This window comes from Crotalus tigris, unplaced genomic scaffold, assembly GCF_016545835.1.
Source record: "Crotalus tigris isolate CLP2741 ecotype Arizona unplaced genomic scaffold, ASM1654583v1 scf7180000024310.2302065, whole genome shotgun sequence".
NCBI lineage: Eukaryota > Metazoa > Chordata > Lepidosauria > Squamata > Viperidae > Crotalus > Crotalus tigris.
Window position 1 is genome coordinate 1,145,201 of NW_024100482.1, and position 19,532 is coordinate 1,164,732.

Genomic DNA, 19,532 nt, shown 5'->3' on the forward strand with positions numbered 1-19,532 from the left:
AGATCCCTTTCATCTTAGCATTAAAAGTCAGACATTTTAATACTTATTTTTGCCAACTTTAGAAGCGAGAAAAATTCTTAAGAGGAAAATTCAGTTAAAAGCCAGAAGTATAATGACCAACAACAGGGGGGAAAAAATGAGGAGGGAGGTGAGAGGAGGAATTTGGGGCATATACAGAGATGTTGAGTGCACAAATCTAAGACTGAATGGACCAAGAACTGAAAAGGAGGGGAGAGGCCAAACAAGACACACACACACACACAAAAAAAGCCATTTTAAAAGGTGGAGGAAAGATAATACCTCATACTCGATTCATATTGATATCTCTATTTACATCAGTGTTTCTCAACCTTGACAATTTTAAGGCATGTGGACTTCAACTCCCAGAATTCCACAGCCAGCAATGCTGGCTGTGGAATTCTGGGAGTTGAAGTCCACATGCCTTAAAATTGTCAAGGTTGAGAAACACTGATTTACATTATTCAAAACATACTGATGTGGCAACAATTACTTTTTGAAATAGTAATCAAAAAGTAGCTACTGTCATTATCAGCAAGTAGACATTCTCAAATAGAATTTTCTTATTCAGATCCAGAGAAATATTTCCCATCTGTCTCAGATTAAAAAAAAAATGATTTCAGCGGGATTCTCTTTTTGGCACTCTGCATGTAAAACTGGAACAGAAAGTTAAAACTTTTCTTCTTTTGTGGCTTTCTATTAATACAATAACTTTCACAAAAAATTGGTTCCTGGATCATAGACTTAACTGTGAAGATAGTTAAACAATAAAGGAGCCTATAAAGTATAGGAAGAAATTTTTAAAAAGGGTTAGGGTGGTTAGGGTTTAAACAATACATGTAGGAATTAACCAAGTTTTTGATTAAAATAATTTGCAACATTATTTCAGAAGAACATAGCCTAAAACACAAAGACATTTAAACATTATAGATCTCCAAATATATTTCTAATAATTTTTAGGCCAAATCCAGTATAAGAATTTGAACGAAATGACTGACACACTGAAAAGCAAGAACTGAGATCTAAAACATATAGATGTTTGTTTTAATATCAAGTAAACTGTGGGAGGCTGTATAATTCATAAATTAGAAACCACAGTATTTCCTTTCAGTTAAAATTGCAAAATGCTTATGCAGAAACAAGGATTATATTCTTAAATTCCTTAAGATCATTGTAAAACGTGTAACTTTCCAAAGCTTTTAATCTCTAAAACTGATATATAAATATTAGTGAGCTATACCTTTGCAAGCAATCTTTTAAATTGCAAACAAATTCTTTAAAATGACATATTAAATACCGACAGTAAGATGATATCAGAATCTATTACTGAATCATTATTTCAGGCCAGTAAATCAAAACTTGTTGAGACTTGAATGCTGATGCAGGTGTGCAAGCAGCGCCAGTTCTTTACAATAAATTCTTTACAAGTGCTGTACAAAACTCAGAAGTCTGGTACTATCTTTTAAGCCTAACAAATTTTATAATGAAACTGATGACTAGCAATTGGAAGTGGGTTCTTTTGATGCAGTAATTTGTTTTAATGGTTTCATGAAGTTAATTTATTAGAATTTTTCTTAAAAGATATAAACATGACTGTGAACATTCAATGCATACACACTAACTAGAAAAAATAGAGAGATTTAGCCATACAGTATTGCTTTCTGCAGCTGCTGTTAAAAATATCATGGACTCTTTTAGATTATCAGGAAATTTTGTTGGTACCTCAACAGAAAAAGTGGAATTAAAGATGATTGAGAAGGGGGAAATTTGAGCAAGAGAAGTCATCTAACAATGATTTGCAATTCTTTTTTTTTTAAAGCTATTTTTTAAAGTTGGAGGTCAGAATAACATAATCCAGAACTCGCACAGGGTAAGTCCTATAGAAGCAGTCAGATCAGACTCAAAATAAAGATAATTTACGCTAAAAGAACAATCAAAACAATCCACTGGTCTCTGCAATCAAATGCCAAAGGTGGAAAAATATATCTACATCAACTCAAGGCTGTAAAATGCCTACTGGTTATATAACAGTGTAGGGTGAAGGTTATCAGCTACAGAGGCAACATTTCTGAAGCTGAACAACTTTCAGAACAATTAAACTCACCACCACAGTGGAATGCAGCACACCCCAGGGATAGTAAGAGCCAGTAGCAGCATCCGCCATTCTCTGATGAAGTAAGCAAATAGTGGCAGCAACATGTAGCCAATTGCAAAAAATATGCAAACTCCTAACGTAGAGAATATAATACGGACTGATTTGCCAAGAATTTCTGTGCCTGTTTAAAACAAGGAGTGTGGTTAGCATTTAACTCTAATTTAAAATTTACCCCCCAAATTTACCCAGTTTGAAAATTAAATACAGTCTTTCTAAGTGGAGCCAGTTTCCAAGACAGGCATGACACCAATTTAGCCTAAAGTTGAACATGATTAGCAGGGAATTCTGATTCATAATGTGTACTGATATATAATTTAACTTTAAGTTAAATTAAACATTAATACACACTACGCATCAGAATTGATATATTTAGCTGATTGATATATTTCAGTTATATTTTGAAAATAAGAGAGGTTATTGAAACACAGCCATGTCACTACTGAAAATATGTTTTAATATGCATAACACTATTAGAACTGCTTTAGTTTAAGCAGATCAGTAATTCAGTTAGTCCATGGTTACAATTTCAATAACCATCAGTTTTAATTCTACACTGGAGTAGGGAAATGTAGTCTCTTGGCGACTGTTAAGACTACAACTTTTGTAATTACTGACTACTGACCATACTGACTGGCGCTGCCAGAAAGAAAAGTCCCACAACTGGAGTCTTTTTCTTTTTTAGACAATCACAAGCACAGTCTGATATTACTGCTAAATGCAATGGTTGAGGTGCTAGACTAAAAACCAGGAGACCAAGTCTTCTAGTCCTCTCTATATAAGCCAGCTGAATGACTTTGACCCAGTCACTTTCTTTCAGCCCAGCCATGTTATTGTTGTAGGAAAATAAAGAAGTGAGCATCACCTATGCCAATCTGAGATGGTATGGGTTCTCCTGCTTGAGCAGGAGGCTGGACCTCCAAGGTCCCATTCTATTGTATTCTATTCTATTCAAGTGGGGTATAGCTCTAATAAACAAACAAAAAGTATCCAACTCAAGCATTAGCTTACATGAATAGACAGCTAAACTACTTATTTTAGTTAACAATCAGCCCTGGATTAACCAATAAGCAAAATAAGCATACACTTAAGATACTAATTGAAGAGAGGCACCACAGGGTTTTATCCCCCACTCAAGCTCCTTCACTGCTACAACTGACTTTGGTTTTCAGCACTTATTGTCTTAAGCCAGTTAAGCAATGGAAGGGTCAAGGGGCACCATTATTCAGCTATAATTAGGGCATTACATGCCTTAATCCAGCCCTGCTAAGAATTGCTGAGGGATCAACCTCATTATTAAATTTGTGCTAAAAAACCTACAACCTACCAGCCAAAAACTTTCTTTGAAAAAAAAAAAAAATAAGGAAGCATTCTACGAATTATGGATAGGACAACTCCATTTTCATTCACTCTTAATTATTTAAATGTTTAGCAAAAAGGCTGTTTTCTGAAAATTACTGCTTTTATTTCTATGTACGTTAATGCATGTTTAAGTTGACTGATTAAAATGTTTCGTTAGCCATCTTTTGACTAATTAGAAGACACTTATCTATACACCAAACTGTACAAAATAATAATCTTAGCAACAAGGGAATGTTTCCTGAGCCTAAATGAAAAGAGCCTAAATCTTTTCATTCTGTCTGTCATTCATCCATCCAAATTTAGGAAAAGAAACTAACCCCTTCCAAAGAGCAATAAGAAAATGTTCATATCAGATCATTTCACAGAGATATCAAGTCAATGACTATCTCTGCCATATTCATACCCAAGTTCTTTGAAGGAGCATGCTCATTGGGACCAGTTGTTTAGGGAATATTGCATAAACATTAAAACTGCTAAGTAATTAATAATTTACAGTATCTATAAATTTAATCCCTAAGGTTGCACTAGAAAGCAATGAACAGCCATGCAGAATGCATGAAACATTACCTTCACTAGAAGGCATTTTAAAAAATATTTTAGAGTTCCATTTAAAATTCATGAAGCATTTCCAGGAATATAGATATTACTTCCCATATTTTACTGTATGCTTAACCCATCAGGGAATAAATAAGGTGGTTCTGGACTGGAAAAAAATCAAAGTAATCATAACCTCACACAATCTACTGCAATGTACTTAAGCCAAATAAACAATAGCATGCTTGGTGTCATAATTCCCTTTCCTTATCCAATGAAATTGAAAGGAAATCTTTCAAAACCTTTCAGTTGTTTTTTCTAAACTGTACTATGACACTTTGCTCAAATATAGGGAAAAACATTCCTATATGCCAGGGCAGCAGGAATAACATCAGAATTGTCCTCTGTTCAACTATGATAAAGGGATATTGAATGTCTTAAGAATGTTCTCTTTCATTCTCATTATGAAACATATTACTTTGCATTAAAAGTACAAACTTCATAATTTATGAAAACGATGATTTCTTGGAAAAACACTACAGAACAATATACTTTTCAGATATGTTACAGTAATAAAGAAATTGTTATAATAAATTTTGTGAGTCAGTACAGTCTTAAATTCATGTTTGATCCAAGTAAAGAAATAAAAGGTAATTATTTTCTACTGAAAGCACTTAGAAAATTGCACAACCTGACCTGTACTGTATACTAAAGATTCCAGGGTTCTGAAAGTGGCATGATTTCCTTAGTTTTCACTGACTTGTACTGATCTGCACTATTAATCTGTTTATAGACATACCTTCCTAAAAACATTGCTGCACCCTACTGTATAGCAATTACTAGTGACCCATGTGCGTGTACAACTCAGCAGGCTATGAGAGGTGTTGAGGAAAGCACTCTAAAGTATTATATGATTAATTATTATAAGGAATGGTAGGGAAAAGTATTAATAGGCTAGGCCAGTGATGGCAAACCTATGGCATAGGTGCCAGAGGCAGCACTCAGAGCCCTCTCTGTGGGCACACATGCTGTTATCCCAGTCCTAGGCCTTCAGCTGGGTTTTATAAAACCTTTTCGCTTTAGGCCTCCGCTGCCGTGTGCAAAAAAAAAAAAAAAAAAAAAAAAAAAGGTTCAATCAATCAGTCAATTTCAACTTCTGACGGGAAAAAAATGGTCTTGCAAATTTGGAATCGATTGAACTTTTTAGTCCCACCAGTCTGCCATTACCACTACAGCCACGCCCACCCAATGGGCCATGCCCACCCAATGGGCCACACCCACCCAGCACCTGACGATGCATAAGTGGGTTTTGGGTTGCAGTTTGGGCACTCCGTCTCTAAAAGGTTCGCCATCACTGGGCTAGGCTATTTGGTTGGGACTTTATTCTATGTATGTACTTTCTCCCATTTGGGGAAAGAAGGAGAATATCACACATCTGCTTGATTCCAATGCTTGGCATTTAAAGTCCTCAAAAAACAGATGTTATTAAGAAAAGTGTATTGTTTCACACTTTATTTGACAAAGACTAAAAATAGTTTAGATATATTTTATTTAAATTAACTGAGAACACTTTAAAAATGCCTCCAAATAGCTACAAACTGAATAAACAGTTTTTACTTAACCAAATATAAAGTGTGAGAATGTGTATATTTTCAGAAAGTGCTAAAATTCCTTGTAATGTTTTTGTTCATTTTGTGAAAGTGTTCTAGAAATGTTCACATTTCCTTTCCTTTGCAATCTGTTCCTGTGGAAAAAATGGTGTCATACAGTTCAAGGAGATAAAATTTGACTATAGCATTGGAAAAAGAACAATCATCAGTCTTCCCTTTCTATTTATTATAAATCCAAAATGTATTAGATAAGTATATTCTATGCCTTTATTGATCCCAAAGGGTTTAATGTATTTAAATACATTTTCTAAAAGTTTCTAAAATGCAAGAGAGAATTTTGTTTAAAAAAATGCAAGTTCAAATAAACCAAGTTCATAAGGCCAATATTGTATTCTCAAATACTTCCAAATAACCCAGTCTGAGGGTAATCACTTGTAAACAGCCACAATCTGGTAGCCACCTGAAGATTATTTCATAGAAGACTTATTCTGCATAGTAAGCCATTGACTTCACTGTCCTCTCTATGTCCTCCATTCACCTCCTCCCTGGCTCCCCACCATTATAGTTACATAATTCTGTAGAACTTCATGAACAGGGTTGACACATTTTGGTAAATATTTATAGTGTAAAAATCCATAAACAAGAAGGAAAAAGTTTATTTATTTTTTTAAAAAAAACATTGCATCATTCAAATTTTCCAGGGGAAAACTAGTTTTTCAGGGCATACAATATCTTTAAAATACTCCATTATGAAATATTAATATATAAATTATTAACATCAGTATATAAATTACTAAAATATTTATATCTTAATAAGTAGCTGCTTAATTAATTCATGACCAAATTGGTACTTGCTTTTTTAAAACAAAAACCAGAAAATTGCTCCTGCTGAGATTCAGACTTTATCTCTTATTTATCTCTATTAATGGCAATGGAAAAAAAACCTGCATTATTTTAATGATTTAGGCTTAAATTTATAGGATTAAGTATATCGGATAAAGAAACTTAATTTCAGTAATGTTCCCAGTTGTAATTTTTCTTCTATTCTACAAAGTGGTGGTGATGGGGCGTTGTCTTACCTGAACGCCTTTTCTCAGTACAGGAGATGGAGAATCCACTAATGGGTTTTCTCTGTCTGCCTGCTCTTGAGACCAAGTAGCCAAACTTGACATGCCCCCTCTTGCTAGGAGATTTAGTCTTGACGAGGGTGAAAGTAGCTGAAGGTGGATGAGGTGTTGGCTCTCAATCCCTTAATATCGGCCTAACTGACCTAAAGGGTGGGTGTGGATTCTCCATCTCCGTACTGAGAAAAGGCATTCAGGTAAGACAACGCCCCTTCTCCAGTACAGGAGATGGAGAATCCACCAATGGGACATACCAAAGCCTCACTGTCCTGATGGGTGGGAAACAGAAGGCCGGAACCATGTCCCCGGAGATCACATGCTGAAGGACCCTCCGACCAAAGGAGGCGTCTGCGGAAGTGAAGTGGTCAATCCTGTAATGGCGTACGAATGGGGAGGGCGAGGACCATGTCGCAGCCCTGCAAATCTCCTCAATGGACGCCTGAGTGGCCCATGCCGCAGATGTCGCAGTGCTGCGAGTGGAATGGACTGTAAGATGACTTGGAGCCGGCAGGGAAGAGGACTGGTATGCCTCCGCGATGCAGGTCCTGATCCACCTGCCAATAGTGCCAGCGGACACCTTCTGTCCCAGAGAAGCCGGACGGAAGGAAATAAATAGAGCCTCAGATCTACAAAAAGGCTCCGTGCGCTTGATGTAATGCCGCAGGGCCCTGTGGACGTCCAGTGTGTGCCACTGCCGCTCCAAGTCATGGGAAGGATTGGGACAAAAATTTGGTAAAATGACTTCCTGTGCCCTATGAAAGAGCGAGTTCACCTTGGGCACGAAAGCGGAATCCAACCAGAGGACCACCTGGTCTCGGTGGAAGATCCAAAGGTCATTCCTGACCGAGAGGGCAGCCAGCTCGGAGATACATCTGGCTGACATGATGGCGATTAAGAATGCAACCTTAAGAGACAAGATCCGCAACGGAATAGTAGCTATGAGCTCAAAGGGCGGTTTTGTGAGAGCACGAAGCATGCGAGGCAGCTCCCAAGAGGGGTACCTGTGTACCATGGGAGGCCTAGTGTTGCACGCACCCTTGATGAAGGCGCGTATCCTAGAATGATGAGCTAAAGGAACTGAATCCGCACAAGTGAGTAATGTTGACAGGGCCGCCACCTATCTACGAATGGTCACAGGGGCCAGGCCTCTGTCCAGAAGATAATCTATGATCTGAGGGATTGTCAATTTGTAGACATCCAGTTGTCGCCTTCTACACCAATGGCAAAAATTTTTCCAAGTAGAATCATAAATGCGATTGGTTGCCGGGTGACGAGAGGCCTGAATCATGGTAATTGCGTGAGGGGAAAATAACTCTTGTGTCATGATGCTGCGCTCAAGCACCAGATGGTCAACTGTAGCCATTGAGGGTCCGGGTGTTGGAGGATCCCCTGATGCAAGGACACACAATACGGAGGAATCTTCCACGGAGGAGACCGGGAAAGATTCATCAGGTCGGCAAACCAGGGCCTCTGTGGCCAGTACGGGGCCATGAGGATCACTTCCGCCTGTTCCTGGTGTAGTTTGCGGATGGTCGCCGGGATGAGTGGGAGGGAAGGCATAAAGGAGACCTTGTGGCCACGGAGTCCGCAAGGCATCCATTCCTTCTGCCCCTGGAAAAAAATAGCGGGAGAAGTACCTGGGGAGTTGGGCATTGGTTGACGATGCAAACAGGTCGAGGATCAGATGGCTGAACCTGTGGGAGATCTCGGAAAACAGATCTGGATGTAACCCCCATTCCGAGGGGTCTACTGTAGAGCGACTCAAAAGGTCAGCCTGCTGGTTCTCGACCCCCGAGATGTGTTCGGCCCTGAGAGAGGCCAGGTTGGACTCTGCTCAGGAACCCAGGAGCCGTGCCTCGGACATAAGGGACCTGGACCTGGTGCCCCCCTGTCGGTTGACGTGTGCCTTGGACACCATGTTGTCCGTGAGGATCAACACGTGACGGCCCTTGATCCAGTGTCTGAATTGGCGAAGAGCTAAGTGGATGGCCCTGAGCTCCAGCCAATTGATGTTGTGTCTCAAGTCTGCATGGGACCAACGGCCCTGTGCAAACTGAGACTGTAGATGAGCTCCCCAACCGAATAGACTGGCATCCGTCATAATGATGATGCGGTCCAGTTCCTTGAAGGGTGACCCGTTGGTCACCGCTTGTGAGAATCACCAGCACAGAGACCTGAGGATGTGGACTGGGAGCCTGACCTGACAGTTGGATGCGCTGGCATTCACCCGCTGGAATGGTAGGAGGAACCATTGAAGGTCCCGCAAAGGGAACCTGGCCCAGGGAACTATGGCTATGCAGGACACCATCTTTCCCAGAAGCTGGGAGACTAAGACCAGTGGAACGGTACGGTTCCTGTACACCCGACGAGCCAGATCCCTGATGCTGACCAACCGCTCCTGGGAGAGATAGACCATGCAGTTCGTTGTGTTTATGACTGCTCCCAGGTGCAGAAGCCTGGATGAGGGAACCGTCTGGCTTTTTTGGAAGTTGACTGAGAAACCATGCTATTGGAGGACCTGAATGGTGAGTTCCAGGTCCGACTGAGCTGCCCGGAAGGAGGACGCTTGAATCAGGATGTGGTCCAGATAACACTGGACGTGTATCAGTACCTTCCTCAAGTGGGCAGCTAGTACAGCCAGGATCTTGGTGAACACCCTGGGTGCCGAGGAGAGGCCAAAGGGAAGGGCCTTGTACTGGAAATGACTGCCCCTGTAACAGAACCTGAGGAACCGCCGGTGAGCTGGATGGATGGGGATGGAGATATGCTTCTGTGAAGTCTATTGACGCCAGGAAGTCCCCTTGTCTGATGCCCCTCAGGATGGACTGGAGTGATTGCATCTTGAACTTCTTGTAAGTGATGTAATAGTTTAGACTCTTGAGGTCTAGAATCGCTCTCCATCCCCCCGAGGTCTTGGGGACCACGAACAGAATGGAGTAGAATCCCCCTCCCTTGAGGTCCGGCGGTACCGGTTCTATGGCCTGAATCTCCAGAAGATGTTGAATGGCCTCCTGCATGAGTCCTTGTTTGAGTGGATCCCGGGAAACGGGACAGGTGATGAATCGGTCCGGGGGACTGGCTAGAAACTCCAGGGACAGACCAAACTGAATGGTTTGTAAGACCCAAGTGTCCATGGAAGTGAGTTCCCACTGATGGAAGAAGTGGGCCAGCCTTCCCCCAATGGGAAGTGCAGTGTAAGAGTCACTTGGACCTCCTGTAGGGGCGCCCTGCCCCTCGAAATGGCCACTTAGATTGGCTCTGCTGCCTGGACCGAAAACTCGGCCTGTCATACAGACGGTCATACAGCCTGTCCTGTCTGGGTGTGTATCAGCAGGAGGGCTGCATAACTGTTGGACCTGCTGCTGGCCGAAAGGGCTGCCTACGGAAATAGGGAGCGGGACATTTGTTGGGCCGTGTATTCAAGTGAGCCATGACCTTCCGCTTGTCCTTGTTCTCCACAAGGTACGGGGCCAGGGCCTCCCCCAAAAGATTATTGCCCAGATAGGGAGCAGTCGCAAGACGCCATTTGGCCTTGGCGTCGGCCTGCCAGTATTTCAGCCAAAGCATCCTCCTGGCTGTAATGTTGGATGCTAGAGACCTAGAAGCAAAGTTGGCCGACTGAAGCGTTGCATCGGCAGCATACTCAGTGGCCGCCACCATTTTGCTTAGGTCCTGATGGGTCCGAATGTTCTCAGCGGGGAACCTGGCCTGAAGCTGACCCAGCCATAAAAGGGTGGTCCGCACAAAGAAGGACGCACAAGTGGCCGTTTTAATTGCCCATGCTGCTGATTGATGGGTCTTCTGGAAAGTTTGGTCCCATTTTCTGTCGTCCACTTTAAGTGCCTCTGACATGTCCCCAGTGGCCGCAGTCTGGGATACCAGAGGGGTCCAGGCTTCGTCTACCTTGGGGACCTCCAGGGCATCAGTGAGGTCTGTGGAGGTGCTAAAAATTTTTTTGTCAGTCCTGCTTACGGAAGGGAAGAAGGAATGGGAGGCCCATTGTTTTTTTATCTCTTTGAGAAAAATAGAGGGACACGGAACGTGATATTGGGCTGCCACCGTCTCAAAAAATATCAGATTTGGACTGGAACTCGAAGTTGCCTGTGGCTGAGGGAACTGATCGGACCACCCTACGTTTGCCGTTGATGTGGCCTTGCGAAGTAGGGGAAGAAACAGGGTTGGATTGAACAGGCCTCCCGATGGGGAGGGTTCAGGGGGAAGTTCCTCCTCCTCTGATAGATTAAATTCCGGCTGCTCCTCATCTTGCGGAGATGAGTATCCGCTCATGGAGGAGTGTGCAGGAGATGTGGGTTCCTGAAGAATAGGGAACCCTGTAGAGGGAACATAAAGTGGCAGCCCCCTGTCCAGGCGGATGGAAGGACTGTTTTGCTAGAGCGCGGTCCACAACCTTGGATAGTAAGGCCTCAAGGCGGCCGTCGGAGAAAATGTCTCCGATGTCCGGACCTCTGAGTCCTGCAGCCGTAGGAGTGAAAGTGGCCTCTGGGGTTGAGCCTGAAGCAGTTGTTGCCTGTTGAACCAATACAGAAGGGGAGCTGAGTGTGGCAGGTGTCCCTGTGAGAGACCACAAACTTCAGCCGAGGTTGAAGGGCCTAAAGGAAGGTCAAATTCAGGAACTGCCATTTGATCCATCTCTAATCCGGCCTGCCTCTGCACTCTGGAGAACTCCTTCTCCAGAGCCTGGTGCCTACGGCTGGCTTGCTTTTCCGCCAACTTGGAAGGCTTCTTGAGAGTGGTCTTAGCCTTAGATTTGGGCTTGCCTGCCGCCTCCTGTTCAGAGGATTTGTGCTGGCTGTAACTAGAGGATGGAGAGGCAGTGCTCATGGGTTGAGGCATCGTGGAGTCATCCACCCTGGTTGAGCAGTCTCAGGGAAACTGAGACGAAGCTCTGGCAGGCAAGCAGTTGGCAGAAGCGAAATTGGAACAAGTAACAAGACTGCTCCCCTTACCACCTGACCAGAAAAAAATCTATATGGGCTTTGGTCACAGCAATTGAGTCAGATGCCGAAGGCACAGTTGGGGACCTGCTCTGGGCTCTGCCCGGAGGCCTTAGGTGGCCAGTCAAGGTGCACCAGAAAAAGCCCCAATGAAGTGCGCAGAGGGTCTGAAACAATTTGTGTTGTATTGCAGAAAGTGATTTGTGATAAAGGAAACACGTACCTCAAATGCGGCCTGGGTCAGGCCAACTACTGTGAGTAGGCCTCGTGGGGCCTAAAGAAGCTCCCATGTGGCGTTCAAGATGGCGGCCGCTAGGAGTCATCTTACCTATTTGTGCCCAGAGGTGTGCAGTGTAATCGGAAATTAAAGTCCTAAAAGGGCTGAGTGAATTGAACCAACGATGGAAGGCAGAACGCTGAGGACGCCGAAGAAAAGCCATTCGCAACTTTTTGCCTTTGTTGGCGGCCCCACAATGGCAGCTGCAACTTGTTCTCCACTGAGAATGGCCTCCGCAGGCCTCAAAGGCAAAAATTCTGGTGCCTGGGGCGATCGCGATGGCAGCACTAGACACTGCGCCGAAATTGCACCCAGAGAGCTTGTTTTCGAACAGCAAAAAGAACAAGGCTGAGGTGAAATTCGTTGCCTTTGCCGGCAACCAAAATGGAGTCTGCGACCGTTCCCGGCCACCAGAGATGACTCCGGAGGCCTTGAATCAAAGCTCGAATTTCAGACCTGCAGCCTGGAATTCGCCTGGTAGCTCAAAGGGGGGAAAAAAGGGGGGGGGAGAACAAAGGCTACGCCAAGCAGCCCCTGCTCAGAAGTTTTCCCCAGAGCCCTGGGGAAAGGTAAAGAAGGAAAGCTGCAGAGGCCTCCCCCCACACCTCACTCCTCAAATAAATGATTTGAGTTAGCACTGATCCCAGCACTATGGGAAAATTAAGGGAGGAATCCAAATTTAATATTTAGTCAATTTTAGAGGGTACTATAGGGAAAGGAGAATACACCAATGGATTTCTAACCTGCTATCTGTTGAGAGAGCCAAACCTGATATGTCTTTAAGAACTTGAGACCAAGTCAAGACAGGATCTCCTAGCAAGAGGGGGCGTGTCAAGTTTGGCTACTTGATCTCAAGAGCAGGCAGACAGAGAAAACCCATTGGTGGATTCTCCATCTCCTGTACTGGAGAATTCCTTTTCTATACAAAGATCAACAAAATAGATATCATTGCTCTTTATTCTTTAATTGAAAAAACTGTCATTTAAACAGGGACAGAGTAATATTCTTATCTTCCAATAATTCCCTTTCTGAAGCATCAGCATTCAACGTGACAAATTTGGTAATCTGGTGGCTGAGAGTACTAAAAAAAAGCAATGCCACATATAATTTAATAAAGAATAGTAAAGAAATAACTATAGTAAAACTAATGAGCCAATTCAACTTGATGGTTAATCCAGCTAAAAAAGCAAGAAATTAACTCCCTATTGTATCTGAACTTGAAATTTTTAGATCAGAGGTCCCCAACCTTTTGGGCACCAGGGACTGGTTCTGTGGAGAGAGGTTTTTCAACGGACCGGAAAATGCGTGGTTTTGTGTGCTGCCTGCATCCCACGGATGGAGCTTTGCTTGTTTATGTGGATCGGTTGTTGGCATGCCGCAGCCCAGTACTGGTCCTGTTTTAGATAACTCTGAATTCACAAGTCACCCTGAAGCCAAATAGTTATCATCAGGCTCCAGGAAGGCAGCAATCTGAAACTGGTGACCACATATAGCTTCGTATGATTCAAGATCTGCCTGCATAAAAAGTATGATGGGGATGGACTTTACCTCAGATTTTATGGTAGGAGTCCTCAATCCCCAGGCTGTGGCCCACTACTGGGGCCTGGGCCTGTTTGAAACTGGGCCACACAGCAGCTGGCCAGCATGTGCGCATGCGCTGCTCAACTTGTGTGGGCAGTGGGCTGGAATGCACACAGGCAGCTCAACTTGCATACGCCTGTTTTCCTCTCCCCCCTACCGTGCTGCCAAGCTGTAAAAGTTGGGCACTGCTGCCTTATGGATATGCTTATGGTGGCATAAAACATAATCATTTAAAGAAGCAACCTGCCCTAACTTCTTTCTAAGTAGTGCCATTGCTGATTTAAACATTAGTCTCTTGGGAGTCTTCAATATTGCATTAACAAAGAATAAATTTCCTAACTATGAATGCTAGAAGATGGGAGTTCCTGTATCTGTCAACCGTTCCCAGTTGTTGTTATTCAAGACTGAGAGGGGGGAAGGGAAAAAAAGCATGACAAGATGGCTAAGGGAGTTCAGAAGAATCCTGTTGTTTATGCTAAAATTTGCCCCTTTTGTCATATTTATGATGTCCCTCACCCTTTTCTCAAATATTTCTTCTGCTTTCCTTGTTAAACAAGTTCTGGCTTCTGATGAATTAAAAAAGGTTTCAGAATAGCTAGTGAATGTTACTTCTGTAACAATCTGAAATCAATTACTGAAATGTCTATGTTTGTCCAGACAAATCTACAACTCGCCTCTAGAAGTTGTGGATGCTCCAACACTGCAAGTTTTAAAGAAGAAATTGGACAGCCATTTGTCTGAAATGGTATACGGTCTCCTGCCTGAGCAGGGGGTTGGATTAGATGACCTCCAAGGTCCTTTCCAATTCTGTTACATTCTATTAAACTATGTTAAACCTCAAAAACAATATAACCACACAGTGGGAATGAGTCATTTAAGTCACTGAATCAGCTAGCTAAATTGACAGAAAGTATTTTCTTTCACTTGGCAAATTTTATCCTCTTCAACATCTGGACTTTCTCAGGTTCTACCAATTCTTAGCCCTTCTTTTAATTTAGCTATTTTCCTTAAATATAGTTTTCATACTTATATGTGGGAATATTTTAATATTTTACATATTGAAACAGGCAAATAAAGCTTAAGAGTGAAAATAATCTTACCTAATATGAAGGCCACAACGTAATTTGAAATCTGCCCCATGCCAACTATAAGAAAAAGCACTGTGAACATTTCCCAGCTGGTTGAGAAGATCTGGAGGAAGCTGAAACCTGTCTGCACACCCATGGTTGCAAATAGAATAGCTTTTCTGCCAAACCTTTTGGGGAAAAGAAGAACAAGCAAGCCAAAAAAATATAAATTAAACCAGAATATAATTATTGTTTGCTTTTAGGAAGAGCAAATAGGTCCACCCAATCTCCCCTTTATTTTCAGTAGACAGTAGATTTCAAAGGAATATAGGTACATCATCATGTGATTTAGCAATAGAACTTTCAATGTTATCTATGCCTGAATTACTCAAACTTAGTTTAGAGGTTATTCTACTCCATTCTCCATTGTTACCTGGATCAAATACAAAAGGATATAGTGGGAAAGGGGATTTTTTCTAACCAAATAAAGGGAAAAACTAATCCAAATTGAAAACAATCTGTAGTTAGAATCTTGGGCACTCTGAATCCAGTTGCTAAATAGCTCTTAATATGAATCTAGTAATGGCAGATTGAGATGCAAATTTAAATGGTAATCTACCCATTGTGTTCACCAAACCAAAATAAAAAATAAAAATAAAAAACAAACAAACATGTTAACACAAATTTAACAACCAACACACACACACACACATTTTTGGATGACTACAAAAAATACAGATGAAACTCAAGAGTAGCAAAATGCTGAGTTAGTATTATGTAAACATTAACTTAAAAAAACCTGGCTTGCCTTTCTCAGTAATATATTGAGATGAACACATGGTGGCAGTATACAGTATTACCTTCACTATACATATGATTGATTTTTGTTTATGGAGACTTCAACCATCCAGCATTTCCAACAGTCAGCTAATCTAACCTCCAGAAATATTGCATTGGAACTCCCATCTCCATACTAGATGGGAATGGTGAAAGCTGTAGTCCATCACTTCTGATAGGTTAGAGAAGACTGTTCTGTACTAGGCAGTTTTACAATGGACTGGTTGGAACTTAAAAATAAATAGCATATGATACTGTACTTGGTTTGTATTAGAATTGCACAAAACTGATCCCCTAAAGGGAAAACTAAGTATTACATTGAAATAAATGCACTAAAGTCTCAGAGGACAGTTTTTTTAAAAAAGAAAATGTGCAACAGGGGAAAGGTTAAGCATATATTTCTTATTTAGTTATCTGTCCCAAACTAGTATTCCAAGATTCTTCTTCAATCAGAAATGTTTAGTGCTTTTTTTATTCTCACAGCTTCCCAATAAAAAGTGACAAGCAGATTGTGAAAAACTTCTGACAATGGTCAAATAGCAATCTCTTTTATTTGAACTTAATTGCTAGTACTAATATTGAAATTCATGCATATCTCATACAGATGTACAAATATGTCACACTTACAGATGTGTAGAATGCAACTAGTTTACGAAGATAAATATATAGCTCGGTTGTCTACTAACATATATTCCCATGAATGTTTGATTTCAATTCAATTTCAAATTTGGAATTAACCATCAAGTTAAGCATGATTCTGAATCCTCTTAAGAGCATTACAAAAATATGTTTAAAACCCACACACCCCCATAGGCTATTTTTAAATATGTGTACTTTACTTGTCTGAGAGTTGTCCAGATACAAAAGATCCAAGCAGCACACCCACAAAGAACAAAGATGTAGTTAGAGGAGCTTTCCAATCACTGTCACATACGAGATTCCACTGTAAGAAAACAAAACAAAGCAAACTTAATGTCATTTTGCAATGATTTAAACTATTTAATAATGGAGTATGAATTGGCAGTAAAAAGCTAGGAAAAATAATGAAAAATTGTTATTGAACAAATAGAGATCATTCTGAACAGATAAATAATTTGATGTATTGCTGCATATAATTAGCATCTAAACGTTTTTAAAAAATTAGTTCCTTATTAAAAATGTATTGCCTGTTTTACATCTGTGAAGATGAAATCAACATTCCAGGAATCTGGCCCAAATGTATTTCAATACAAGCAGAGTAAGCAGAGAAATTCTGACACACAGATTTTAGTCTCATAGAGCTTGGATTACAACCTTGCATGAATCTTGTTTGCAGAATACAAACATACAGCTGGAAATATCAACCAGAGGTCAAATCACTTGGAGCAAAGTGGAAAGTATCTACTCCTTTCTATTCTGGGTAAATATCCTGCTTGGATATTTTACCTACAGTATTTTCTATAGATGCAACAAAAAGTACTATGGGGGGAAAGGATAGGTTTGCTTCCAGTTTCCACAACCTCCCAGATTATGGATTTAAAATTAAAATTAAAAAGAAGCCAGAAATGTAATCAGAATAAATATATATACTATCATTCTACTGCAGTCTATATCTACTCTCAAGATGGACGATATCAACCAAAGGCAAAGAAACGGAAGGGCCTTGCATATCAATTCTCATTTAAAATACTACTTGGAGAACCCTGAATAGTTTGAGAGTTGGAGTACCTATGTGTAAAACCAATGCACTCAAGTGGAGGCTCTTAGCAGATAACAATATGCTGTCTGAATGTGGAGAGACCCAGAGCCCAACCTATCTACTGATATGATTGGCTTCTACCAGAAACCTGTATCGATATTTGGCCAATGACAAAACCAGGAAGGTGGTTTTAGAAGTTTAAAGTTTGACCTAGACTCAGAAGAAGAATCCATCTGTGCTAGACAATCAGGTAGAGATCCAAGTCCTACAGATGAATTTCATATTCATGTTCTATAAAACTAACAAAGCTATTTATGAAGAAAGATTGTGCAGGGCAGCAAGCGTTAAGTAGTCTCTGTCTCTCCTAACAAGTCTCTCCTTAAGTTGAAATCAACTCAGGAGACTGGATGAAAACTTCCTGCCTTTGGGAGGATGGGAATTGATTTCCAAACCTAAAAACATATAGCCCAAAAAAAAAAAAAAAAAAATCAAATCAAGATGAAAACAATTAAGGGACCAGAAAACCAGGGGGGGGGGAAGAGGAGTACAAATGAGAAGCAGACTGGACAGTGATAAACATTTTAAAAGCCAACAACAGGAAATTAAAAGCAGCGTTGTCTGGAACAAGTATCCAGTGTTTTCTAAAAATATTTAGAGCGGGAGCACAGCAGAAATGGAATCCTACAATCATGGGCAAGCCACTTATCGGCAGGCTGTTATGAAAAAGATCAGAGGATGAGATCATTCTCATCTTACGTGTTGGGTGGGTTCATACCAGAAGACCTGCCCTGAAAATAATCTAATGCTTAGTCTTTTAGGATGTTTAAGGTTAACATCAGCCCTTTAAACTGGGTTCAGTAATTATCATCTGGGTTCAGATCTTATACACACACATACATTATTTCTTTCCAAGGTGTCTGAATGATACCTCTTTTTTTTCTACAGAGACATTACATAAATCCAGAATCCATACAGCTAGTATTTTCAGTATGCAGCTGATTTTATCAACCAAGATGAAAAAAAACTACTTGCATACATAAGGTTAATCTCTCTCTTCCAAGCAGTTAGTTCACATTCTCGGGTGAATATTATAAAAGAAACTACCACAGAATGAGTACTAGATGCCCTGTTAAGAATCACTTCTCAAAGTTTTAAAAGGATATTATATGAGCTTCTACAAAAAGTAATCAGTGCAGGTGGACAGTTTGTTATGAATTATATTTTCTATCTGTAAGATGCTTCATTCTCAAGAGATGATGGGGGCAAAAAAGCAGGAGTTAGGACAAAACATTTTCTATTTGCTGAGTTAGTCCTTTGTTTAAAAAACCCAGCACAACCTGTTCGTAGCAGATGGCTTCTAGGCAGGAGTCAGTGTATTGTATCAGCATCATAGCATCTCCTATAGCAGGGCTTTTTAACCCATTATACCACTTTTCAGATAAGGCAATATCCGAGTAACACCACTCGCCCAGCAAGGTATCAAAAACTTGACCAAAAAAAGAGAGGAAAAAATGAGAAAGTACAGGTAGTCCTCGACTTACAAAAATTCACTTTGTGACTGAAGTTACAAGCGAATTATGACCATTTTTCACACTTATGACTATTGCAGCATTCCCAGGGTCTTGTGATTTACATTCGGATTGCTTAGCAACTAATTCATACTTATGATATTCAGTGTCCCAGGGTCATGTGATCAATGGACGGGGACATGGCTAGCTGATAACTCAGGTTGCAGGGTGCCGTGGGGGGTAATCCGTGGGTCTCTGGTGGAGGGGGATACGACTGGGACGGGTTCCTGCCTGCCTTCCCTCCCATTGTCCCTTCCTTCCTTCTTTCCTTCACCTCCCTTTGTCCCTTCCTCCTTCCCTCCCTTTCCCATTGTCCCTTCCTTCCTTCTTTCCTTCACCTCCCTCTTTATTCCTTCCTCCTTCTCTCCCTTCTCTCCCATTGTCCTTCCTTCCTTCTTTCCTTCACCTCCCCCTTTGTCCCTTCCTCCTTCCCTCCCTCTCTCCCATTGTCCCTTCCTTCTTTCCGTCACCTCCCCCTTTGTCCCTTCCTCCTTCCCTCCCTCTCCCATTGTTCCTTCCTTCCTTCTTTCCTTCACCTCCCTCTTTATCCCTTCCTCCTTCTCTCCCTTCTCTCCCATTGTCCTTCCTTCCTTCTTTCCTTCACCTCCCCCTTTGTCCCTTCCTCCTTCCCTCCCTCTTTCCCATTGTCCCTTCCTTCCTTCTTTCCTTCCTTTCCTTCACCTCCCTCTTTATCCCTTCCTCCTTCCTTCCCTCTCTCCCTGTCAAGCCCCTGCGGGCTTGACATGAACTGGCGGGGGAGGGGTTGAGG

General features: G+C 41.5%; 1 protein-coding gene across 1 annotated transcript in view; it reads right to left on the reverse strand.

Annotated features, from left to right (window-relative positions):
• SLC22A4 (solute carrier family 22 member 4) overlaps positions 1-19,532 on the reverse strand; it is a 67,800-nt gene that overhangs the window by 18,749 nt on the left and 29,519 nt on the right. Inside the window, exons 2-4 of the mRNA XM_039324906.1 lie at positions 16,357-16,460; positions 14,714-14,868; positions 2,123-2,294 (exon numbers count right to left, since the gene is read on the reverse strand). Of these exons, the coding sequence (XP_039180840.1) occupies positions 2,123-2,294; positions 14,714-14,868; positions 16,357-16,460 (431 nt within the window). The remainder of the gene's footprint in view (positions 1-2,122; positions 2,295-14,713; positions 14,869-16,356; positions 16,461-19,532) is intronic.